The sequence below is a fragment of the Sander lucioperca genome, chromosome 11 (assembly GCF_008315115.2).
Source record: "Sander lucioperca isolate FBNREF2018 chromosome 11, SLUC_FBN_1.2, whole genome shotgun sequence".
Lineage (NCBI taxonomy): Eukaryota > Metazoa > Chordata > Actinopteri > Perciformes > Percidae > Sander > Sander lucioperca.
In genome coordinates, this window is record NC_050183.1 from 20,138,789 (window position 1) to 20,166,126 (window position 27,338).

The 27,338-nt window shown below is 37.8% G+C and overlaps 1 protein-coding gene and 2 long non-coding RNA genes across 5 annotated transcripts in view; 1 reads left to right on the top strand and 2 right to left on the bottom strand.

Moving 5' to 3' along the window:
* Positions 1-7,290: 7,290 nt before the first annotated feature.
* Positions 7,291-23,936, top strand: LOC116039155. The gene is made up of 3 exons (XR_004102272.1): positions 7,291-7,370; positions 16,062-16,067; positions 23,924-23,936. It is a non-coding gene; the product is annotated as an uncharacterized LOC116039155 (long non-coding RNA).
* Positions 11,709-27,338, bottom strand: part of LOC116039153 (contactin-associated protein-like 4) — a 113,101-nt gene continuing 97,471 nt past the window's right edge. For 2 of the 3 annotated variants that reach the window (XM_031283954.2, XM_031283953.2), the window contains exons 21-24: positions 26,613-26,700; positions 16,185-16,400; positions 15,430-15,501; positions 11,709-13,792 (exon numbers count right to left, since the gene is read on the bottom strand). In XM_031283954.2, coding sequence (XP_031139814.1) covers positions 13,596-13,792; positions 15,430-15,501; positions 16,185-16,400; positions 26,613-26,700 — 573 coding nt within the window. In that variant the 3' untranslated portion in view covers positions 11,709-13,595. Of the gene's footprint in view, positions 13,793-15,429; positions 15,502-15,744; positions 15,836-16,184; positions 16,401-26,612; positions 26,701-27,338 lie in introns of all 3 variants that reach the window. The other variant, XR_004102270.2, reaches the window with a different exon arrangement.
* Positions 18,334-19,488, bottom strand: LOC116039154. Its single transcript, XR_004102271.2, has 3 exons — positions 19,411-19,488; positions 19,085-19,124; positions 18,334-18,481 (listed from the first exon to the last, which is right to left on the bottom strand). It is a non-coding gene; the product is annotated as an uncharacterized LOC116039154 (long non-coding RNA).

Consider the following 27,338-nt stretch of genomic DNA (forward strand, 5'->3'; position numbering starts at 1 on the left):
GACGGAGAGAGAGAGAGAGAGAGAGAGAGAGAGAGAGGCAGCGGGCGGAGGAGGGTGAAGCAACAGCTGGGATATTGGTAGTGCTCCCGTGGGTGCTGTGCCCCTATATATGGAGGATATATTTATTCATAATTCAAATTGAAAGTCCAAAGAGAAAACAAAGCAAGACCAAATTAAAAATATTATTTTACTACGCTACTAGGAAAAATCATGCCATAATTGAATTTAAAAATGAAAAAGGAAAAAGGAAAAAGCAAAGTTGAAATGTAAAATGATTTATCTTTTGAATTTTCCATTTCGATTCAACATTTGGCTTTTCAATTTCGATTTAACATTTGACTTTTCAATTTAACATTTGGCTTTTCAATTTAACATTTGGCTTTTCCCATTTCGATTTAACATTTGACTTTTCCACTGACAGATGTCAAAAGTGGAGGCATGGCCCAAAGGCTGGTGGGAGGGTCTGAAACGAAACGGGTGCAGACGAAAATTTGAAAAAAAAAAAAAAAAAAGCAATTGATTCTAGAATCAAGATTTTCGTCTTCTATTTCACTTCTAAATTCACTTCTGAGACTTTTTTATGCATGAAATGAACTGTGTAGAGTTTGAATATGGGCAGTTTTACAAAAATGTATGGCCAATTGCACATTTTGACTTCGATGTTGTTGACTCGAGAAGCTCCAGTGTGATGTGACAGCCAGCTGGTGGCGGCCGGGATCGCTTGGTCGCCGGCCGGCCAGTATTGCTCACAGACCCCGCTGTCAGCTGGAAGTCTCTCAATAGAATCATGGACAAGTTTATTTCCTGAAATATGGCTTGTTGTCCATTTGAACACATTGTCGTCAATATTAACAAGGTTTAAAATTACCCATTTTTCAAATTTGGATATTGTTTCAAAATCGGAAATCAAATGAATGAAAAAGTACACGGGCCCAATTACAGTAACTACATGAAAACTTCACTGTTGTTGCATGAAATGTCGTTTGTGTTTAACCTACATCATCAGTTTCTATCATCTAATGTGAAACAAGAGGCCAAGCCAGCCTGGTAGCGAAGCTGCAGCCAGATGCTCCTCAACTGTGTTTCCCAGCAGTCAGCTCCCCCTGCTGTCCATAAGGTGCCTCTGCACCCTTTTTTGTTTCAGACCCTCCCACCAGCCTTTGGGCCACGCCTCCACTTTTGACATCTGTCAGTGGAAAAGCCAAATGTTAAATCGAAATGGGAAAAACCAAATGTTAAATTGAAAAGCCAAATGTTAAATCAAAATGGGAAAAGCCAAATGTTAAATCGAAATGTAAAATTCAAAAGATAAATCATTTTACATTTCAACTTTGCTTTTTCAGTTTGCTTTTTCTTTTTTAAATTCAATTATGGCATGATTTTTCCTAGTAGTGTAGTAAAATAATATTTTTAATTTGATCTCGCTTCATTTTCTCTTTGGACTTTCAATTTGAATCATGAATAAATATATCCTCCATACCTACGTATATGCCCAAAGAATATGTTGTCAGGAGTGGGATCATTGCTGCCAGATATTTGTGGTCTGGGTGTGTTCAGTGACAGTTCGGACACAACACTGTGTCACCACGTCAGAGGATTCCCCCTTCTAATCAACAGGGCTGTGAGACGTGAGCAAATACTAACCATTGTTTTTATTGAAAATCTTTTAGATAACACAAAACCATGGATGTATATTAGCCTATTGACCGCACGAAACACTGCGCAACTGCAGCCTCTCTCTCTCTCTCTCTCTCTCTCTCTCTCTCTCTCATCCATAGCCTATACTCTGGCTCAAATGAATACGGCCATCTGTGTTATGTTGCAGGGAAGATAGTAGACCCAAATGCAAGGAGAGGGCAGGCAGGCAAAAGGTTGGAGCTCAGGGATTTATTGAACAAAAAACAGGAAACACTGAAACTAACAGGAGCTGATGCAGACACATACAAACTGACACAGACTAGCAGGGCAAGGACGCAAAACGGACACAAAACGATCTAACAAGAGACAAAGGGAACACAGAGGTTAAATACATGAGGTAAAGAACAAATGAAGGACAGGTGATACAGCAGGTGAAACACATCAGGGCGGGGCAGGACAATCAACAAAGGCGGGAAAACACAGAAAGTAAAACTAGACATGACAAGACAGAAAACAGACTATCAAAATAAAACAGGAAGCAGAACATGAACAGGGAAATGCACAACAGAAAAATACACAACAAAATATACACAGACCACAATACACAAAACGGGATACATCAACACAACAGGGAACAGAAATATACAGAATAAATATACAAACACAGAAAACATACAGAAATCAATAATACAGGTAACAGAAATGGAACAAAATTCAAAGCAAAACACCGAAACCATGACAATCTGATTACCTCATCCACACTGTCGAAATCATTTAAATATTGAGCCATGGCATTGAAAATCTTTAAGATAACACAAACCTATAATTTCTGTAGCCTACTCTGAAACAACAGACTCCCAGAACTCCCACTCTCACACCGCTGTCTTCGGACAAAAAGTCACGTCCTGATAATGTTGTCAGACACTTTTAGTAACAATCACTTTTAGTGGACAAAAATCAAGGCTGCACAATTGCCCCATTATGTTACATTACAGCTCAGTTTTTGCTGGCTCAGCACTGCAATCTCGCTCAATACTGGACCAATTTCAAAGATTTTGGTCACATCGGTCTATTAGACACAAATGGATGGGGAAATTCAAATTCAGTCCAGGTTGAAAAAACGGTAGTTACTCTTTAAAAGCTAAAATGTGACCTTGGAAATTGTACAAATCTGTACTTTGGAGGGTACTACCCCAGTAACAAGCACTACCTTACGATGGCAAATCTGAACTCAGTACAACATGAGAAACAGTCCAATTCTTATACTGCCAGCCTCTAGCAGCCTTCAGCCAAATATCACATAAAATTGTGCATGACTCAGACATAGTTGTCTGAAAATGGCTATAACGCAAATGTTCTTGACATTATCTTATCAGGCTAGAAAAAGTACATATTAGTACCTTATGGATCAACTACCACCCTTTGAAGATACATCACCAGCAGTTGTACCTTAGAGAACATGGACCTCAATCACACCCTTTATCACAGACTAGGCTCCCTGTCCCCTCTGCTTTGACATTTGGCCATAAACAGCATTACCAATGTATTACAGGATTAGAGACTGAATAATTACACGGAGGAGCTGAGGGAATTTGACGCATAGCACGAGAGGCTGGATATTCCAAGCATGGATGCGTATCAATACTGCATGTCATTTGAGTCGAGTTATGCCTACATATCTGATTCTGTATGGTGTAAAATCAAAGTGTGTGTGGTGATCATGATGAGTCTGTTGCAAAAAACTGGATGGCTTAGGATGCAGAGATATCACATTGCAGAGAAACAAACTGCGTTGGTAAGCCTGGGCACATTATAACAGCGACTATCCAGCAACACTCCAGCTATTGTGTATGGCAGCCTATTGCTTCCATCAAAAAAAGTAGACATTTCTCCTTATAATAACACACCAACTTATCATAATGTAACTGCAAATGTTTCTTGTTTTTGAATAAGTAATAGCCTAGTAGTAAAGCACAGTCTATGTGCATGTTCATTCGTGCATAAAATTACCGATCCTTTCTGTCTAATGAACACAATGCTGTCTACTGCTGCCGTGGCCATCTGTGCGTGGGGGTGCACTTAAGACATTTTGCGTACCGTACCTTGTCTTTCGAGTGAGCGTCTTCTGGCTAATTGCAACATTTAATAATATTTCTGTTGTCCCAGGCTATAATATTCTCTGAATTTAAATATATTGATAGTATATTTTTGCACCTATATGTAGTCACAAATGTGTATGACTTCTTCTCAGTTCACTCTGTGATCATGGGCAGCGTCTTGGATTATTTGCAAGTGATCCCTATTATAAGGTCTGCTGTTTGTACACAAAGGATGGACAGTTAAAACACCATTAAATTAGCAAAATACCTTATACTTGGTTCACTCCTCAACATTTTCATCAGCAGCAAAGCAGGTAATTGTGCTGCTGTGCAAGGAAACATTAAATTGCAGCATTTTTGCATACGCATTGGTGTGAGCTTCTTCCAGGGTGAAGGAAGAGGAGCAGTTGCAGCATCTATTGTAGCTAAGGTTTAATCTGCTTTAAGGGGGAAGTTAAACTGTATTCTTTAGCCCCACCTGGGCCAACCTGCTTCTACAGCTGTGCCCCATGTCTGAACAAATGAACCAAAGAAACTCATATTGACTTATATATTTATTCATGGATTTATCTGTGCCTCCAGTTCTGCAAATATTTAAATGTATAGTAATAATACAATATGGAGTTCAGAATTGTGCCACTAAATGTCAGTAAAGCAGGTATGATATCAGTTATTTTAAAAAAGTAATAGTCAAGGTATTGCAAAAAAATGACCTTTTTTTAATATGGGTGATGCTATGGGTGATGAAAGTCAAACATTGTTAGTTAATCACTTTATGCCCATTTCTATCTATTTGCACCCAATTTGGGCAAAATTTGATTAACCTACACCTGAATCTGTAGCTCCCCTCTTTCTCCCCACTTTATAGCCAATGTACTGTTTTAGTTCACTCTCACCCATCTCATAACGTTGTTTTTGGCTGTTTTAGGCAGCTGTTTTCAGCAAAGAAAAGCTCTAAAAACACTCTGTACACTGCCTGCTTAGCACTAAACAGCAGACAGACACAGCAAGAGACTAGCCGGTGAACATGGAGTTGGTAGAGACCAAAAACAGAGCTAAAATAGATGAGTAATGGACTTACTGTAGGTTCGTCAGGTGGACAGAAACACAACTCCAAATAAATTAAAGTTTTGCCCAGTAACTGTCGGAAGTGTAAATGAGCAGCTGCTTGCTAAGAAGTTCGCAATATTAACTTAAAATGTGATATTATGTCAGTGTTATGTTTACAAATTATATCCGCTATCCCCAGGTGGCCAAAGAAAATTAGTTACTGCAGGTCTAAGATATAATTCACCATCCAGCCTCAAATTTAAGGTTGTACTTTTAAGACTTTAAACTAAAACTTTATAGAAACCCTCCAACCTTCCCTCAAAAGTGCAATGATTGTTCACATCAAGCTGTCCTTAGAGCTATGGAAAACTTGAGAAGCACTGAACTGTGCCAACTCAGGTTGAAACCCTCATGGATGGAGCTGAAAACAACAAATCACACCACAGCAAGGCCACGACCCACAGTCGGGGAGGGTGGAGGCAGAGGTAACAAGGGCTTTTTATTTTGTACAAATTCAGCTATAGATTATGTGTGTATTCAGAATGTGGCTCAATATTTGATTCATTAGTTAGAAATATGTATATTGACACGTACAGCAGGAGTACAGTGCCCTACAGCTTCCTTTTACGTCTAACTTTTGTTTTGAAACAGATTCCAATGTAAGCCATCTTGACCTCTTGTATGTATTGTAAGCAAATAACCAAGCAGGTTCCAACATGTACTGTACATGTTACTGCAAAACATCCAGTTTCCATCATCTGTCAAGACACTTGGAGGTTGAACAGGTGATACTGAGGTCCTGCTGACATCCTGTGAGATGAACTGAAGCGGTAAACGATCTGAGGGATGAACGCCGACTGTTTGCGTGCATAATATCAATAAAACATGAGGTGTTTAGAGACTTTGTGTCCGCTAGATCGCTTTTATTTATGGAGCTTCTTCTGCATAATGCTGCTGAAGATGTAATCAGCGGTGCCGCAAAGCCCAGTGATCTATGTCTATACTCTTATCTGATCACTGAAGGGTTGAATACTGGCGGGGCAGGGACGAGATGTAGCAATGTTCTGAATTAATAGTCTATGTGTAGATGTTGCGGTGTCAAAAACCAACCACTGCTTCTAACCTCAGCCCTATACGCCTTCTTCCTCACACATATTTGCCCTGGTGATAAGAGACAAAGATGATATTGAAAAATGTTGAAGATAAATCAATTTATTATCAAACATTGAAGCCCCAAGGTGGCTTGGTAGTGATAATTGATATATATCAGGAGAATTATTAAGTCCCCAGAGCGGAAACTGTGGAGGTGCTTAGGGAGGTGGGCAATCTTGAAACCCCCCCCCCCCACCTCAATCTCCAGAGTACCATCCACATGTTCCTGACCATTGATATGTCTCCAAATTAGGAAGACAACAAAAAGTAGCAAAGCCAAAAACAAACTCTTGCATTGTTCTGGCCGAGCAATCTAATCATGATGCCAACGCTTAATGCTGACACTTTTGGAACCATACATACACACTGTGCACAGTGAATGATGCCAATAAAAAGTTTGATTTTTAGACCTGCTTGTTCAATCTTATTTTTCAACTCGACACAATGTTTTGCCACCGTTAAAGCCACATTGGTATGCCACATACACTTTCCAGTACGGTTATGATAAATACAAACTGACAATGGATGTCCGTGATGTCGTTTATAATCAGGTGGGTGGCGATGCCGTTCCTGCTCGCAGCGCTGCTGTCTCATCAGATCACTAATCAGGGAGAAGGCCGCTGGTAATTATCCAGGCCACCTCTAGAATGCAGCAGGAAACAGCACCAGAGAGTCACCGCAGTCTCAGCCCGCCTCTTCTCTTACCACTGATTGCTGCTGTTTCATCTGCATGGAGAAGCATTAATCAACTCTTCATTCAGGTGAGAGCCCATTTATACATAACACTTGACACCAACCTTGAGTGGGCAGTGAGTTAAATTTAATTATCATTCCAGTGAGCCATGGAATGTTTTTGCCCACACGTTACATTAGAGACAAGCAGAAATCCTAATGGTATTTAGGTAATTTTGAATCATGTACGCCTGTAATGATAGTGATACAAAATGATTATTAAAAATTGACAGCAACAGACCAACCTTAATTAACAATACCATCGCGCTTGCTGCATACAGTAATTAAAACAAGTACAGCAACAAAGTATCTGTTAACATACTGATCTCAAATGAGCATCCAAACATGCATTTAATATGCTTGTAAAAGTGATGTGATGCAGTGCTGGTGTAAGAGTCTTGACATGATGATATTCTTGTATGTCCTTCATGAGTGTGTTCTGTGTTCATGTACACTGCACTTTTACCGGCATCCTGTGTGCAACAAGATGTTAAGCTCCATAGACAATTCCGTCTGCCAGCAAACAACAGAAAAATGCCTAACAGTTGCTGTGTGGTAAAATTCACTACTAACAATGTAAAGAACTCATAACTTAATTTTTTGTAAGCTGCCAAACCGCAAAAACTGAGTTTTTATGAATACAAAAGTGGATACAGACGTGAGGAATTAACAGAGAGAGTGGGGAGACTGTGGGATCCTGTTGGATATAACGTTAGCTTAGTGTCAGAATGGTTCATTGGTTATTTACCGTGTTGGTAGTGAATATCACAACACAGCAGCTTATATGCATTCTGTTGTTTGCTACCAGACGATTGACGAGGAGGCACCTTCATGCAATACAAGTCAATGGAGAGCGAAGAGTTGTTTTCCCCTCCGGTAGGCATGGCTTTCAGAGTATGACGCGATGCACTCTGTCTCTATATGATGCACAGTAGCCTATTCGCCAACATATTTGGTCAGTGTAGTATATAGGTGGATATACAGGTTGCTACATGCACTCAACAACAAAGAGTTAATGAGACTTTTTTAAGTCACACTAAATGTTGTCGAGCCACCACTTTGGTATCTCAGAAATACTGGAAGTAAATGAATAGAAAGCATCGAGATGCCCACTGTTGACGGCTCTGTTGGAACGGACTCTTGAAAAACTGTTGTTGAACTATGCTCTTTGTTGTACGGCATCACTAACCACAACATCAAATATGTCTTAATTTCCAGTTTCTGAATCAGTCTTTAACCTCCAACATTTGGAATTCTGAGAAAATTTTGTAGTCATAAAAAATCACTTTGACATTTCCATCTCCTGGATGCTTTAGTCATTTAGTCAGCCGTCTTTATCTCCACTCCACAGACAGATGCATATAAATACCCATCAATAATGTCATGTAGTGCATAAAGAGAACCCTCTGCTGAAAAGTTTAGGAGGAACAACAATCTGGGATGTAAATTTATGTTAATTTAATTTCGAGAGAGAGAGGGAAAGTGCTGCTGTGTTTCAGCTTCATTTAACAGGGAAACAAAAGACCTCAGCCGCCTCTTAACACCACATTTTCTGCTACTGTTATTAGCCTTTTTCCCCACAACAGGATTTGAATTTGCACGTAATCCGTGAAAGTTTACTTTGAGGCCATCAGCGAGGATTATGGGTAAATCCAACATTAAGGCCGGTCAAAATGTACAGTAGCTTATGTTTAGTGGTTGGATATATTGGCACATTTTGAGTAAAACAACTGAACAGGTACACAAAAATGACTCAAAAAGCTCAGCTGGCTTCTAAAGACATTCTTCATTAACATCGAGGGCAGCCCCGTCAGTCATAATGGGTGTCACCAGCATACTAGTGCAGATAAAAGGATGCACATCACTTCAATCTGATTAACGACCGAGAGATAGAGAGGGAGCAGGTTAAACCTGTTTATGCCAGTGAAAAGAAAGGTTTGCACATCTCATATTATCTCATTTCTTCAGTTGGATGAGGACATTTTTTACCTTTTACCCTTCAACTCAGATGTGAAGTATACTGCTAGACTGATGAGGAAAGTGGGAACAGGTGTGCAGGTGGGTGAGGCAGTCAGGTGATGGGGAATGACGGGAACAGGGGTTAGCCTATAGAAGGTGAAAACAAAACAAAGGGTTGATATTAATGATAATGCTTATTCTGTGAATGCTGATTCAGCAACATTCACAGTATTGCATGTGTAACTTTTGGTCACCTACTACTAATGCACACTTACAGCTAAAAAAAATCATTCAAATATAAAAATGTTCAGCTCTTTAAGGACATTTGTGCTTGTATTCAACTTTTTTCTACCATTTATACTTTTTAAAATATTAAGCTTTTTTCTTTATAATTTAAAAGTCAATGGAGCAATCAACAAATCCTCTTCTTGACATACTATACTATGACTTTTTTGCGACATTCTATACTAGACTTTTTTTATCACTTTTTTCGACATACTATAATATGACTTTTTTTCGATATACTATACTATGACTTTTTTTATCACTTTTTTCAACATACTATACTCTTTTTGAGTTTTATTGACATACTATACTATGACTATTTTTAACATACCATACTATGACCTTTTATGACTTTTTTGGTAATACTATACTATGACTATTTTATGACTTTTTTCGACTTATTATATTTTTACTTTTTTCGACATACTATACTATGACTTTTTTCAACATGCTATACTGACTTTTTTCGACAAACTATTACTTTTACATCACTGTTTTCGACTTACTATACTGACAATTTTTACATACTTTTTTGACATAATTTTTGCGGCGTTTTAGGCCTTTATTTGATAGGACAGCTTAGGCATGAAAGGGAGAGAGAGAGGCGGGGGGCTTTTTTTGACATGATATACTATGACTATTTTCGTCATACTATACTATGACTTTTTTGATGTACTATACTATGACTTTTCCATGACTTTTTTGACATACTGTAACTATTTTCGTGAACATTTTATGATGTTGTATTTGGTTTTATTGTAATCCTGGATCATCAAAACATAGGGGTAGACATCACCTATTCTGTGTTACCTGTGTTACTATACTATGACTTTTTAAGAGGCTTTTTAAGGCTCAGTGGTACAACTGTCACCAGCAAATAGGCACTGCAGACTCTGACCCTTGGTTCAATCCCCAGTCTGGGCTGGGCTCTTTTGTGTGGGGTTTGCATGTTCTTCCAGGCTTTCTTTGACATACTATATTATCACTTTTTTCGACGTACTATACTATGACTATTTTTGACGTACTATACTATGACTTTTTTAATTACTTTTTTCAACATACTATACTATGACGTTTTTATCATTTTTTTCTACATTGAATAATATGATTTTTTCGATATACTATACTATGACTTATTTATTACTTTTTCAACATACTTATACTATGACTTTTCAAGTTCAAGTTTAAAGTTCAAGTTTATTGTCATGTGCATTTAAAAGTACAGAGTACAGAGAGAATCCAATAAAATGTGTTTGCACTGGCCCTCTCTTCTCATAAAAAACATAAATATAATTTGAATAAATATAATAAAATTACTTGAATACTTTTTTACTTTTTTATGACTTTTCTCAACATACTATACTATGATTTTTTTATTTTCTTTTTTGACATACTATACTATGACTTTTTTCGACATGAATAAGTATCGATATGAATAAGTATAACAAAATTACCTGAAAACTTTTTTACTTTTTTGACTTTTCTCGACATACTATACTATGACTTTTTTATCATCTTTTTCGACATACTATACTATGACTTTTTAATGACTTTTTCCGACATACTATACCATGACTTTTTTATTACCTTTTTCGACATACTATACTATGACTTTTTTCAACATACTAAACTGACTTTTTATCACTTTTTTCGACAAACTATACTATGACTTTTTTCGACATACTATACTTTGACTTTTCAAGTTCAAGTTCAAGTTTATTGTCATGTGCATTTAAAAGTACAAAGTACAGAGAGAATGCAATGAAATATGTTTTGCCCTGGCTATCTCTTCTCATAAAAACTATGAATATATAGATATAATTTGAATAAAATATATAATATAATGACCTGAATACTTTTTTTTCGACATACTATACTATGACTTTTTTTATCATCTTTTTCGACATACTATACTATGACTTTTTTCAACATACTAAACTGACTTTTTATCACTTTTTTGACAAACTATAATATATAATAGATATAATTTGAATAAAATATATAATATAATGACCTGAATAGTTTTTTTTTTTTTTTTTTTTTTACGTTTTTATCACTTTTTTGACATACTATACTATGACTTTTTTATCATCTTTTTCGACATACTATACTATGACTTTTTAATGACTTTTTTATCACTTTTTTGACATACTATACTATGACTTTTTTCAACATACTAAACTGACTTTTTACGACAAACCATATATTATTATAACTATATAACTATATATGAATATATAGATATAGTTTGAAAAAAATATAATGTAATGACCTGAATACTTTTTAAAACTTTTTTATCAACTTTTTTGACATAGTATACTATGACTTTTTAATGACTTTTTTCGACATACTATACGATGAGTTTTTTCGACATACTATACTATGACTTTTTTCTACTTATTTCGACATACTATACTATGACTTTATTACTTTTTTTGACATACTATACTATGACTATACTATGATAGAACATTACTTAAATGTTCTCTTTAACTTTAAAAACCACAATTCTTACTTCTTATATATTGTGCACAGCTGATTGAGATTTCTTAATTTGACCCACCCATTTCCTATTTTACCAACTCATTCATTACTCTTTCTGTTACTTCTTCATCCACATTAAAGCCGGCAATTCAGTTTAGCATCAGCTTTTACAAAAACTTTCTTACAATATTGGTATTATTCAGCTATTTTAAGACTTTGTTATTGATTAGAACCATTTCCACATTTCCACTTTCCACAAGTAAAATCAACCACATTTCAGCATTTGAAAACATTTTTATTATTATGCAGCAGAAGTTTTCAGTTAACCAAACCATCCTAACAGAGAAAAAGCTAGAAGAAAATCACTGAAAGTCACTCAAATTACATTTATTCACAAAATATGTCACATTATTGTAGTTACGGCTGTTCAGTTAAATTAGGCAGGCTCAGCACAAAGTAATTCACTTCTAACCAAGAACATGACCTTAAACGTTCAGAAAACAGCCGCTCAGAAACCACTTTTAATATTAAACTGTTCCTACATCTTTGACCTGGCTTTTGACAAGGGTTTGACAGATGACTACCAGGCTGTGATTACATGCACACTGGTTCTGGGATTCTGTGATTGAGGCATGTGTCTCGTGTAAACACCATGATTTGTTTGTTACTTTGTAGTGTTAATGCTGTCAATAAGACATGTAGAGTCAGATACTAGTCATGTCATCAGAGGACAGTTTGAAAAATGTAAACACCATATTCTTGCAGATATTCCCCAAAACACAGATTTTGTTTATTTTATTTAGCCAACTTTATGGTTTCTTAAAACATACTTTGAATACGTTTTTACAGGCGAGCAACAAATACTGTATACAAGAAACAACACTCCTAGTGCTGTTTAAACACATCCTGTAACTAGTTGTAAGTGTTGTCTCGCTATTTTTTTTACACAGGCATTTTCAAAGGAAGTGCTGCCAAACAGCAGGTGTTTAGAAGAGCAAATGCTTTCATGAACTGTGTATCATTATTGCGTGGGATTATTCTGTGCTGGAGTATCAAACGAGATATTTGTTTATATGAAAAACCATTAAAAACATCTTGAAGACAGAGCTGGGTGAGAGAGACAACAATCAAATACTTAGCTATAATGAGGTAAAATCATTGGGCCTGAAGCTATACTAAGATGGGGAAGCATTTTCAACATGTTTTCCTAAAAGTAAAGTCCCACACATGATTCAAAGTATTCCAGAGACAGGGTAGTATAAATATCCAATATTAATATTTGGATGGCTGGTTTTCATTACATCATTTATATCTCATTGTCAGCATCTAATTTCTTTCTATTTCCGTTTCTGATGAGTTGAGTAGTCTACCTGTCAGGCAGACATTGTGCTTCAGCAAAAACACATTAAATGTCTGCAGAGCGAAGAAAGTGACATTGTCAGTGTTTTAAAGTCCATGCTGCTTTAAGCTTCACTGTTGAAAGATGGCTGTTCACTGTTGGTGGTGCAGGCAATAAGTAAAAGTACAAAAGTCTTGTTGTAAAGTTTTTATTTTTCTCATGATATAAAGAAAAAGCTCAGCGAGTAACATAAAAGCTTTCTGACTAACTCAAAGACAAGACAGTGTGGACAATACCTTTTTAAAGTGACTTTCATTTTGTATTCCTATATACAGCAGGTGTTCAAATTATGTTCACTTATAACTTCTGAGACTGTGCTTTGGCAGAGCACTTATGAAACACGCATGTCAATCCTCCAGTCATTTCTTTTCTATTTTGACACATACTGTATGGCTCTAAAATCTCAAATTTCACAGAAGGTTCATCATCCTCGTAGAAAAAGTGCTTTTTATAAATTAACACCAAGTCCAAAAGTTTAATTTAACTGGAACAAAGTTGTGGTGTTTTGATCAACACATCACTTCTGCATGTTGACTTTTAATAAATTGTTTTTAATATGGCAGAGAAATATTGTTAGAAGCACATAAATTCCCATTTACATTTTTAAATATTTACATTCTTAAAATGACAGCACAAAGGAACTAAAGAAAATCATAAATTGGACTGTTATTTACTTCACATTTTATTGATCCACTGGTAGCAGTGGCTCAGGGGCTCTGTGTGTCTAGTTAAGCACTGAGCCCTTGGTGAATCATACCGCTATGTCCTCTCAGATCAGTGGGATGTTGGGGCTCCTGCTAAATGAAGTACTCCTTTTGGTTTTCACTGGGAGTGCTCAGACAGTCCGCCTGGCTACTGAAGGGGAACTCGTGGCCGTCTTCAGGCTGTGCTGCTTTGACTTGTTGGTTTCGACACGTCTCTTTCCTGCTGCAGATTAATCTGGCCATTATTGCCAATGCAGACACGGTGACGAAGATCCCAACGGCTATCACCCCTAAAAACACAAAAAAAGACCTTTGATTTAAAATCACATGCATGAACATAAGTAACCTGCTTTCAGCAGTAAACTGATTTCTTCAAGGAATAGTTAATCTGGACCACTCGTTATCTTGCCAACAGCTACATAGATGAGAAGATCGATAACACTCTCATGTGCGTTAAAGGTATCCTGTTTTCATTGTCCAAGGCACACTCACAAAGGTGACGACATGATACACAGTCAATGGTTTAACACTATTTTACCGATCTACAAGTAATTGGTAATGCCAAGAAACACAACCATGCACAAGCAAAGAAAGGGAAGAAGAAGAAGAAGAAGAAGAAGAAGAAAAATGGCTAAACATGGATGTAAACCATGCAGGATTCAAAATTGTCTTTGCAAATGTTCTATGAGGAAGGACATTCAGCATGTTGGTTTCAATCACAAGGATGCATACTGTGTTTTGGTAAACAATGTAAATATAACTTTTGTTTGTTTAAATGAAGCAAGAAGAAACAGTAAGCCTGGCTCCCCTACAACGTTAAAAAAATTAGCAACACCTCTGAAGCTCACTAATTAACACATTACAGTATATCCCACTTGTTTTATCCGTATACAAACAAATATGTCCAGGTGCCCACATGATCTTGATTTATTCGAGCGCAGTACCTTGTATACTTTCTACAGTATGTTGACATTGGCCCACGTGATGATTTTGATTGTACAACCACTTACACTAACAGACAGCACACAAAAACATCTAGCATGCCTGATAATAATCGGAAATGAGACCATGATTCACGATCACTTGGGTACTTATAGGTATAGTCGTTTTTAGACATTTTAATGTAGAAATATTACATATTATATATATTTAAGGCCACAAGAAGAGGCAGAGTTAGGAACTCTTTCAACTTGCTGGAGGGATTTTTTCCTACGAATGTGGTCATGCTGTCTGATCCGCATCCCTATCACAATGTGTTTTGCGTACCTTGCATCAACGTGTTTTTCCTTGATGTCAGGTGTGTTTCTTGGCTAACAAAAACCCTATTTCCAAACTTTTTCCTGCATTATGTTAACAATAAATCCAGTGTGCTAGATTTCTTGCTTGGTCATGTATTACTGGCCAAACAATTGTATTACTGGGTTTCTGACAAGGTCTTTCACATGCTCACATTTGCATAAGATAGACATCAACGGGAAGTTTCAATGAGGCAGCAGTGCTAAAGGATGAAAAGAAGATGGCTACTATTGAGATATCAACATATATCTTGTATTGTTTTAGGTATAAACAAACCCAAATATATAATCACTCAAACTTCTGGTTTTATTTGTAAAGCAAACTTAACTTGAGGCACAAAATACAGCTTGACTGAGTTGAACGCTGCACCAAAAGAGTTTTAAAATGGAAACACATTGCACATTGGAATTCAGACCCAAACTCTTCTCATTAAATAGCCAACCCATTACTTCTCCTCACTGCCTCTTTTTTTCCTCCCCAGCAAGATCAAAATTATTCTCCTCACTTGCATCCAGCTCAAAACCGGAGAATTTTATCTTTGCCATCCGTCTTTACAATGTCACAGTTTTTAATCAACTGTTACGATATTTTAATGAATTGTTCTTACTCCTGCTGAGATGGATTGCATTACCTCCGATTAGAGCTGAGTCACTCTTGATGGCATTGACTAAAGGTTGACCTGGATCCACAGGACCAGTTTGGTCTGTCAAGAGAAAGACAAGAGAAAAATTTTTAAATAAAATGATACAAAGATATAAATAAATAATGTAGTGCAAAGATGAAAGGGGGAGAACAAAAAGTTAAAAAACATGAAATAAAAAAGAAGAAAGATGAGGTAAAGGAGTGTATAGGGACAGATAGTCACTGTGAGATAGTCAGAACAGACAGTGCTTATTGAAAGCTTCAGCACAGCCTCAAAGGACTTCACTACAGTTGTCTGACTAACCTCAGCTGTCGTAGTGCCATCACTTTATCTGCTTACCAAGGAGGATGGTTAATGAGCCCATAAAAAAGTCTAATGAACAGCCTACAGAATACTATTAAAAAACATACCAGAAAGGGAGATGGTGGGGTGGTTAATGTTGTATACACTAACTGAACGTGTTAGAACATATAAACGTCAATATAAACTCAACACACCCAAATACATATCTATATATGTTTATACCTGTCTACTCACGTGTATGAACACACACATGGATGCATGACTCACAGACTGCAGCTAGTACAACATACAATATCCAGATGTAATCCTCGATCCAGGGCTCTGTGTATCGATGTAGTCGTATCTGTCATAATACAACTGGATACCGATTTGTATTGGTGAATCTTTACACCCCTACTATATATACTGTATATATAGGCCTATTAGTCTGCATCTTGTACCTGATAAGGAGTGGGTGGTTTCTGCCGCGTAGGGATTGGCTGGAGAGGAGGTACCACAGCTTGACTGGACCAATGGACCGCTGACAATAACAGGGCTGTCAGGGTGCAGCAGAGCAGCTTTCAGAGGACTGATGGAGTTAAAGAAAACACCTGACAGACAACCGGTGAACCCAAGAGAGGCCAAGCCGGCCAGCTCTGCATCTAACTCATCAGACTCTGAACACAGAGAGAGAAACACAGAGACAAGAGAGGCTGAGTGAGAAGACACATTTGTTATCCGCAAGTTCCAATTACACATTTGAAATGCAGGAGTGATAAACATTTATCTTGACGAGGTTTCGGTCGCGATGATAAGTGGTATTTGTCTGTCTTAATCATTTTAATATCCATTTTAGACGCTGATAAACCTGCTGGAAATTATTTTGCTGAATAATACACTCATACTGGATGAAAAACAACATATCATCAACATCATCATCATCATCATCATCATCATCATCATCATTGAAACAATTATTCCTATCATTTTCATGCATGCTAACTTCAGTATGGTTATGGTATTGGAAGGTTAGGCAACTAAAATGCTTTGTTAGGTTATATGGTTACATATAAATTACATATAAAATATAAATTGTCTTTCAAACACGCTAGACATAAATCATGTCCTCCAGAATCTACCAATATGAAAACTAATTCTGGGGAGACAGGTTGATCCTTCCATAGGCTTAATACTCCTTCCGCCACTGCAAAGGTTTGAGTATTAGGTTAAAATAAAGCAAGGTGCTGTGTTGGTGGGGGCTTGTTGCTTTGGGTACTGGTGAGACAATATACAATACAGAAAATTCAGTTTTCGTAACAGATCCATGAGATTGAAGGCCTATAAGGTGCCAAAACACAGCACACAGACATTTCTAATATTATGAGGAATGATTGTACAACTCTGTAAAGTTATTACAGATGCAACTGTTTTATCACAATGACTATTGCGAGAGAAACAATGGAAATACAATGCCTTGCCAGATAATGTTTGCATTAAAAAAAAAAAAATAGCGGAAAGACTCCCATTCAAAATGAATGAGGAGGGATGTTTGTTTTTACTGTATTGTAAAAAAAAAAAAAAAAAAAATGACCCGTTTTGTTGAAATGGAAGCTACCTTTTTATTGTGAAACTCCACATGTAGCAATTTTAATAAACAAATGGTAAGCAACAAGTCTATAGCCACACTAGTGGAGACAAAAAATGTTAATTACACTGTTCATTATGAAAGTACCAGGTGAAACAAATTGCAATACAGATGCTTTTCTATTTTTAGTCTTACCACTTATGGTGGTGCTAGAGGTGTATGGGATTATTTTTGTGTCTTTAATTCCAAGCAAAACTTCTCAAGTATCAAACAAAAACACTAACTCAAGCAAAAAAAGTGTCACCTCAAAGGTAAAACTTAAAACTTGCAAACAAAACATTTGTGTAGTTGTAAACTATTGGTCTTTTATTTGTTTGATATTGTGTCCTTTTGTTTCCAGTTCCCTCTGCTTCTTTCTCAATGATCAGTCTTTTGCTCTCTCCATCACGTTTGCAGTTCTGCTCCCAGCTTTCTCGTTTGCGCTTCCAGAGTCTTTGTTTGCGATTCTGACACAAAGCTGCTCAAGATGCTCTCCCAGGTAACGTTAGGTTAGTAACTATATGTAAATATTATGGTCTATTAGGAAAAATTATTATCCAGCTAACTACAAATTATTGTGGTTGCTATTGGCCTGATAATACACAGAATACTAATATTGGTTAAGTTGTACAATGTAGAAGCTGTGAATATAATGTATTATATCTAGAGGTCGACACATACAGTACATATGCAGTGTTAGCACTGCTTAACTGGTTTATCTTTATAGTTTTGTGCTCATCTGTACTTTCCTAGTTATGACAAAGACTGGCTATCTTAACTCTAATTACATGTCTTCTGTTGCATTTGCAAGCAGGTCAGTATAAGGAAAATGTTCATAGTGTTTTTAAAGCCTACACATTTGCTAATGGATACTTAAAAGCAAGATATTTTAATTGTAAATCACCCAACCTTGGAAGCCTCAGTTATCAGTAAGGCTTCCAAGGTTGGGTGATTTACAATTAAAATATCACACACAACTCCTAGACGGCTGGGATCATCTGTTCTCCTGAGCTCACTGATGGCCCACTGCTCCAGTCTGGACGACAGCCTTTTCTGCAGGACAGTTCTCTGAAGGGCTGGGATGTGGCTGTAGTCCTTCACTTCCTTGACTTCTTATTGTAAAGCTTGAAGTACCTTATTGGTTGATTAAAAAAAAGTGTTTGAAATTAGCTCAATAATAAATAATTGTAATAAAGCCTCCACTCTAGAAACATTTTTCTAGCTTTCCTGAACACTACTGGAACACTTATTTCTGGAATATTATTGATCACACTTTCTAGATCCCTACCTCCACGTTGACTACATGTGTAAAGTAAGATATGGCTTCATGTTGAATTTAGCCAGCCACCAGGACACATGCACATCACATTAAACCATAAGGATCACTAAGCAAAGTATTTGTCAAGGGCCTGGTGTGTTAGTTAAAGTAACAATATGCATTAAATCTAAATATTGTTGACATTTACAGCGCTAAAATATACAAAAAATACGTCCGTTATCTGCCATCTTGAAGTAGTGCAAAGCAAGAAGAAACAGTGTGTACAGATGGAACATTATCTAATGTATGTGTCAACCTCTAGATATAATATTACATTCACAGCTTCTACATTGTACAACTCAACCAATATTAGTATTGTGTATTATCAGGCCAATAGCAACCACAATAATTTGTAGTTAGCTGGATAATAATTTTTCCTAATAGACCATAATATAGCTACGTTACTAACCTAACATTACCTGGGAGAGCATCGTAGCTCTGCTCGGGTCCTGCAGGTCTCTACAGAGAGAAGACAATAATTAATACAGCTCCATTGAGTAAGGCCTCACGAAGAATACATGATTCCCATGGCAAATTAGCCCAGTAACGTAGCCGCTGGCTACAAGTTTTAGATAACTTTAGCAGTTAGCTAACGTTAAATGCTAACTTACACAGCTTTACTAGCTAGCTAGTAACCTAACACAACGAAACAACAAACGTCCAGTAACCATGCTTGCAACGTAGATCACAGACTATATATATATATATATATATATATATATATATATATATGATCAATACTTACACTTTATTAATCTTGCAGTAATCCGCTGTGGAGTGGCTTGTGTGTCCTCAAGACCAGACTCAGAGTCTCTAACGTTAGTTTACCTGAGGCTGAGCTGTCACTCAAACTTTCCCTTAACACTCGTTGGGGACACACCCCTGTAAGACCCGCCCACGCGAGAGCTTTGTGTCAGAATCGCAAACAAAGACTCTGGAAGCGCAAACGAGAAAGCTGGGAGCAGAACTGCAAACGTGATGGAGAGAGCAAAAGACTGATCATTGAGAAAGAAGCAGAGGGAACTGGAAACAAAAGGACACAATATCAAACAAATAAAAGACCAATAGTTTACAACTACACAAATGTTTTGTTTGCAAGTTTTAAGTTTTACCTTTGAGGTGACACTTTTTTTGCTTGAGTTAGTGTTTTTGTTTGATACTTGAGAAGTTTTGCTTGGAATTAAAGACACAAAAATAATCCCATAGAAGTGAGGCAATTGGGTCATTAAAATCAAAAGGATTTATTCCGTTTTGTGCAGGAAGATTCATGGTAATCTGCCTTTTACATTATTATATTACCTGGTGCAAGTGTTGTGGAAGGAAAAGGTCTAAGGGGTCAATCCTCTGGGGACCATGACTATCTTCAAAGTTCAATAAATGTTTGGCCAAGAGTTTTCAAGCCTTCACCTTCATGGACTTAAAAAACTGCCACCGAGTCTTACTTACTTAATGTGCTTGACAGCAAGTGCTACATAAAATCTTCAGTAGCTATAAATGTCAGTGTAAACTACAATTATTCCTGCAGTGCAATTTGATTGCACAGCACATCATTGCCACTCATGTAAGTTATTATCAGAAAGGAGATACTTTTCACCACATACTGTAAATGGGACACTGCAGAGTGGCTTGGCTGGAGAGGGCTGTTTATCAGCTGTATATTTGATCAGGCTTTGATTAAGTTTTAAATTGAATGTGATCCTCTGAGCAGCAGGGAATTATTTGACTTTGAATTATAAATCTCATGGTGTGTGTGCAAATGATTGAGATGGGAGAAAAAGTTAATAACGCAACAGATTTATTTACATATGTGACATTAGCTTTTTGAGCACTGCAATAGTGTACTATATGTCTCCATTGTTTAAGAAGACACTATCTTTACTATTTATAACAAATTAAAGCACATGCACGCAGGGTATTCTACGAGGTATTTTAAGTTAAAAAAAAAAAAAAGCTTCAACCAGCATGCATGTCCACATGTTTAACCAGCTACATATTAAGTAGTCAAACACGTCATCTTTATGATGAAGGAATATTAAAAAATATGGTCAAAACAAAAGCCAAAATTTGGAACTAAATAACTAAAATTTAGCATGAATGGAAAAATACAGTATGTAAAAGAAAACATTATACTGTTGGATGATGTGGCAACATATAATATACAAATTAATACTGGTAGTATTAGGTCTTAAAAGTGCTGAATAGAGTCTCTGGCTTGTTTGTGCGAGCAGTCCAATCCCACACTGACAGCACTGGCCTTGTATCCACCAACTGACGATTACTGTCCACCTTCACCCAGCTGCTGCCCTTCACCTCCACCTCTCTCTGTATCAGTATCTCACCCTCCCTCTCTCTTCATCATCCCCCCTCCCTCCCTCTCTCTGTAAGCAGCTCAGTCTCTCCATTCTTTCCTGGTCCATTAGTTAGGCTGATGGATGACAGTGCTGGCAGGGAATGACAATATATCAACTATCTTGCTGCCTCTCTGATACTGATATGACTGCCCGAGCCCTCTGGCTCAGCATAGGGAAGGCTGAGTCACACATTAACATGATCTGGGTCAACAACATCAAAACAACATAAGGAGCGGAATGTAACAATGGCCCCAGCATCAATTTGTACTTCTTTCTTACATGTGTGCCATGTTTCGGTTTGAATAGAGCAGGGGTGGCCAACCAGTTCAGCATAAAGAGCCACAAAAAAACCCGCACCATAGCAAAAAGCCACACAACACATGCACGTCCACACTACAACAGCAACAGTGACTTCCAGATCTGATGACAGTCATAATACATTATCCACAATCCTTTTCAGGTTTTGCTAGAACTCGGTTGACTCTTTCACTCGTTTGTCACTAGAGGGGCTTTCAAACAATCTGATTCAGCAGTGAAAGGGTTAATGAGGAAGGTGATCTGTGGAAGATTTTTTTTCCTCGGGTTGCAGAATTTGTCCTCAAAACTCTGCTGCATTATTTTTTATTTTAAAATAATTGGCAAATGTATTGGCAAGTGCATTCTATTTTTTTTTGTACTTATCTGAAATGTTTCAAAAAGTTAAATCCACCAATAACACAGCCCCCAGCCACACAGTAAGAGCCTCAAAGGAGCAGGCAAAGAGCCGCATATGGCTCAAGAGCCACAGGTTCGCCACCCCTGGAACAGAGCATGAGATGGGTTTTTTTTCTGATTCTATTTATCGATTTTGCTTCTTCCTGGTTTCAATTTGTGTCATATTATTTAAAAAAAACTAATGTTTCCAGATCCAAGAGACTCTCGACATGATAAAAGGGTTAGAAAATGGCTGAAATCATGCATAGATGGATGACAACATATTATGTGATTCTACAATGTCTCCATCATCAATCAACAAAAACAAATCCTACACATAACAAACTGTTTCAATGGCGTCTGTTTCAGTTAAACTTCTGTTAAAACAAACCTGCTGGATGGCCTTCCACATGCCAAAGATTGAATGACTTTTATTGTGAAGCAGTTACAGCTTCCTGTAGCTTTAGTCACCAACGTTAGTGCCAAGGGGGTAAGCCTCTCCTCGGACCGCGAACCTCCTATGGCGCCATTTTAATGCTACCAAGCCATCACCTCCCGTTAGCATCCCATTGACTGCCATTCATTTTGGCGCCACTTTGACAGTGAAGACCTTTACATCTGAAGCATTTAAAGACTTTATTTGTCCATTGTTTATTTCTAAAGAAACACGACAATGTATAAAAGGCTCCATTGCCTTGTACCTCACGTAATGGCTCCGTAGCAGGTGTTTTTGTAAAAATAGGCTAACGATTGTGTCATAACCACGCGACTTACTGTCGCACAGTAGAGACATTACCGTACAGTACAGGAGAAGCGTGCAGGCAGTTTCGTCTCACATTAGCTGTTTAAGTGTAATTACTAATGTTAACTAGCATTTTAGTTAGCAAAAATTAGCCTGTGCCTATGTTATCTCCTTACATATACCTACGCTCTCCGTCCCTGCAAGATTGGGAATGATTGAGATTTCTCTTGGCACAGCTACCAGAAGACTTCCAACTTTCAGACACGTTGCTCACGTCACATTTACGTCGTCTCTCTCAGTTGGAGGCTTCTCAGTAACGCTAGCCATCACCGGAAAAGTGCTTCTAAGTGGCCTTCACTGGTCTCCGTCCAGAGCAACGGGAGCTGTTGGTCCATTTTATATATGTCAATGGTTAGTGCATGCTAAGTCCTTGGTGTTAGCCCAAGAATTGAATCTACCTAGCATAATTTCAGGAGCAGGACCACAACTCAACCATGTCAGTGCATTTTCCCAAAAATATCTGCCTAACCTACTCCTCCTGTCCCACTCTCGGATTCTGCATCCCTCTCTCCCACTCCGTTCTTCTTTTCCTCTCCTCTGCGTAGGGTCCTGAGGGGGTTTGTCTTGCCCGGCTGCTACGGCGTATTGCCTGTCCAAGCTTCCCCACAATGCATTCGGCGTAGCGGAAGAGCTTCAAACAGTTCAGGCCTTGCACATCAATGATGTTTTTCTTTAATACATCGTTAAATGCATTTTGTTGATGGTGTGGCTTTGCTAGTGAAACAGCCATAATGAGCTGATCAAATGGAAGAGCTGAACTCCAGTTATATAAGTATGTGCATAGCCAACTGTTGTAAAAGCAGTCATTGCAGTCAAGCACACTGGACCTGATCACATATACACCCATGTAGTGCTGTGGTGGCGATATCAACAAAATCAAAACCTACACTGTACGTATCAAGGTTGAGATTACGGTTAACCCCTATCATCACGTATAAAATCCAGCTTTAAGGTAACAGATAAATCCAGGGGTAAATCCAGAATAGAACCTCTTTCTATACACAACACTATTCTCAGCCCCACGTTTGTAACAGCATGTGTGTGTCTCAGATGCTGCTATCCAATAGTAAATATTATATATATATTAGGGATGCACCGAATCCAGATTTTTGGGGTTCGGCCGAATACCGAATCCACTGGTTAAGATTCTGCCGAATCCGAAACTGAATACCGAATCCTACTCCCATCCTCAGTCCATTAACATAGTAAACACATTAATGAAGATAACAACGTCCACAGCCTCTAAAATAGTTAAATGTAACAACTTAATGTTGAATTCAGACACTCTTTTCACATCGTAGGAAAGCACATCGCTATCGCCAGAGCGTGACAATTTGTCAATTTGACAATTTTGTTTGGCAAATTTTCGCTAACCAGTGTATGATAAAGGCATGTTGGGTGGGTGAAATTAGAAAGCTAACGTTAGCTAACGAGCAGCAGCCAGCCGTTTGGTCGCTCCGCTCCCACTGTAGGGAGCTGTCATTTGCCGAGAGAACGGCTGACAGCCCGGGAGAGGCACTGTCTGGTTAACAAGCTTTTAGCTGTGACTGTCCTTCCTTTGCCGTACCTGAAGTTGATGCATTTTGGCTGCTGTCTGTGGATTCCTTTATGCACAACTCGTATTGTTTTGGATGTTTCATATGCAAATGTCTTAACAGCGGTGATGTTGTGTATTGTTTAGGGTCCTTGCCACCACGAGACAAATCGGCATTGCAAATTGAACATGTAGCTTGACTTGAATCACCTTCTTTTGACTGAAAGTACTGCCAAACAACACTTTTTCTGCTCACGAGTTCCATTTTCACTTTCTCACAGCCTACTGTATTGAACGGTCCACATACGTAAACACCTTCCGTAATCAACGGCGGCGTCATTACGTCGACCAGCATAGTGCACGTATAGTGCAAGCGTAGGGTTCGGTGGAAAAAAATTCTAAGGTTCGGCAGAAACCGAACCCCATCAAAAAGCCAAATATTCGGTGCATCCCTTATATATATATATATATATATATATATATATATATCAGAGGAAAACTCAAAGACATCACAACTCTGGTACAAAGTCTTTCCTCTTTAAGAAAGGCTTGGGGCAGACGGATCAGTCCTGTAGAGAACTTTAAGAGTGATGTGAAAGTAAAATTATCTGTCAGGCAGAGAGAGGGTGAACTGTACTGTCTGACTTCCTGGTTTAGTTTGACCCCTCCCACAGCAGCTGAGACTTATTGGTTGTTATGCTGTATCGCAGGGCACTGACTCCAATCTTCCAAGTAATTTGTTCTTTTCAATCTCTCCTCATTACCATCCAAAGTGAAGGCCCTTTTCTAAAGTTATAACCATTACAGCTGTCTGAAGCCCTGCTCAGCGAGACAGACATAAAGATTGTATTACTCACCACTTCGATAACAAAGACAAAGCGCACAAACATATACTGTATTTTCTAAACTTCAGCATTAGTGAAAAAACAATGCCATTTGCACAAATACTTTACGTACCTATTTGGCTTGTAAGCACATCTAATGCCACACAACAAGGACTTAAGTGTGTGGCTCCCCCTTTAGCCATTACTAAGGTTCTTGTTCTCCACAGTGTGCTCTCTTCATGACCATTTGAATATGGATGTCAACTTGTTTATTAAAGTGCCACGGCTGTTGCTCATGCATGCAGCTTTCCCTCTGGTCCACCCAACATGATGAACAGTGTTGGGAGTAACGCGTTACAAAAGTAACGCAATTACAGTAATGTATTCCTTTTTGCTGTAACGCAGTAATATAACGCATTACTAATTAAATTTTCGGTAATATTATACTCGTTACAATCTCAGTAACGCGAGTTACAACGCATTTTAACGCAACATTTAGTGGTGCATTGTTTTTTTTAAGAATTCACCAACACCGCGACACATTTCTTCACAGGAAAAAAAAAAAAGCCGTATTATTTTCCTGTTGCTGTATTCGTTGGTTGAGATGGATGCAGAGTCAAATACATTTGCGAGATGGATATTATTTTCAGGAGTTATTACGCTGCGTTGAAGTGAGCTGTCCTGTTTCTGTTCCCGTGGTCAGAACCAGAGACAGTACGGACAGCATGTATGTCCCAACAGGTGACGGTACGTCAGCGGCTGACAGATATAAACATGTCGGGAATTAATGTTGAGGCTTGCTACACGTAAATATCATTGCATTTTATCAGCCGTGGAGAGTAACTATGCCTGTAGTGGAATGGCTTCGAATGACGACCAAAAACGCTTGTCTTTTACTGTGACCATTTACTGTTCAATATGTTGCAGTTTTACAAACAAGAAAGTGAACAACTTGAGCCTGACGGACATGTTGCTTCTCAGTAAGCTAGCAAGAGTAGGCTACACAACAGACAACTTCCGTGTAGCCTACTTCAAAATAAAAGCACTTCCTGTGACGGTTCGCAGTAAAACTAAATTACTGTTAAATAAGGTTGTGTAGGCTCCCTTTTCACAAATCAGCTGTAAATCAAGTACTGTAATTAATGTTAATAGTGAGTTTTAATCACACTATAATTGAACATTTCCTTTAGAGTGTTTTAACCTAAACAACATGAATTTCTTATTGAAGTGCTATAAACAAACATTTTACAACAATGCCATACTTTTGAGTATTTTCATTTTCTCCTACTTGCCTATTATATGTTTTACTTATCTATTTTGTATAGCTTTAGTTACTTTGCATATTTATATTAATTATACAAAATATGAATAATCTATGATGTATTAAAGTGGATAAAGATGAGACTTTATTGATCCGGTGGTGAAATTCACAAGCTAGCTGCCAAATCAAACTTCCCCTGTTATTTTGGTGAAAGTAACTCAAAAGTAATGCAAAAGTAGTGTAACGCATTACAATTCAGAGACAGTAATATTGTAATATAACTAATTACTCTCAAATGACAGTAACTAGTAATCTATAATGTATTACATTTTGGAAGTAACTTGCCCAACACTGATGATGAATAGAAAACAGCAGAAAGCTCCAGAACAGTGTTTTGTTGCATATGGCCCAAACATCTCAGTGCTGTTATTCAAATGAGTCTGTCTAAGTGCTGGAGTCTGCTCTAAGAGAGCCTCACTTACCCTGCACTCTGCCCAGAATGAGTGATTTGATGCTGTTAAATTCCACATCAGATGTCAAGTTAAAGTCCTCTCTGGTATTCTGGTCAATCTGAAAGATAAATGTATATCACACCTGTAAAAGTAAAAGCTTAGCAGGTAGAAAGCAAAGACTGATAGCGGCAACAAATTGCCAATGACAGCTTTCTATTGTTAAGTGTTTAAACAAAGGCTGCTCTGTGAAGAGACGACAAATGGCTGCAAAGAAGCAAGCAATTAAAGCTAGCCGGAGGTCTGACTTGCATATTTAAATGGGATTCCACCCCAAAAGCTGGAAACCAATAGACCCGTGAGACGCAGTGGTTCACAGTAGCTGAGCAGAGAAGTGGAGCAGGTTCTGAGGTGGTAAATGCCTCAGAGAGACAGACTCTTTTATAATAAAGAGAGTGTTTGATGGATTACTTTAAATCAGATGTGGGCTTTGGCGAATCATTTTGGGGAATCATTTATCAAAGAGACATCTGCTAATTTTGATCAACCTGAAACTAAAGTAGAGCTACATAAAACAGGGAAATAATAGCTTGAAAAAAGAGAGAAATTGTAACATTTATGAATTCATATTCTATTAGGTTTCCAAAAGCTTTTGGTCAGAGGAATATTTGGAAATGTCGGTGCCCTAGGTTAGTTATCCACTGGCACGCCTCAGGGGACTGAGCTTTTAATTAGGGCCCGAGCGCCGACAGCAGCGAA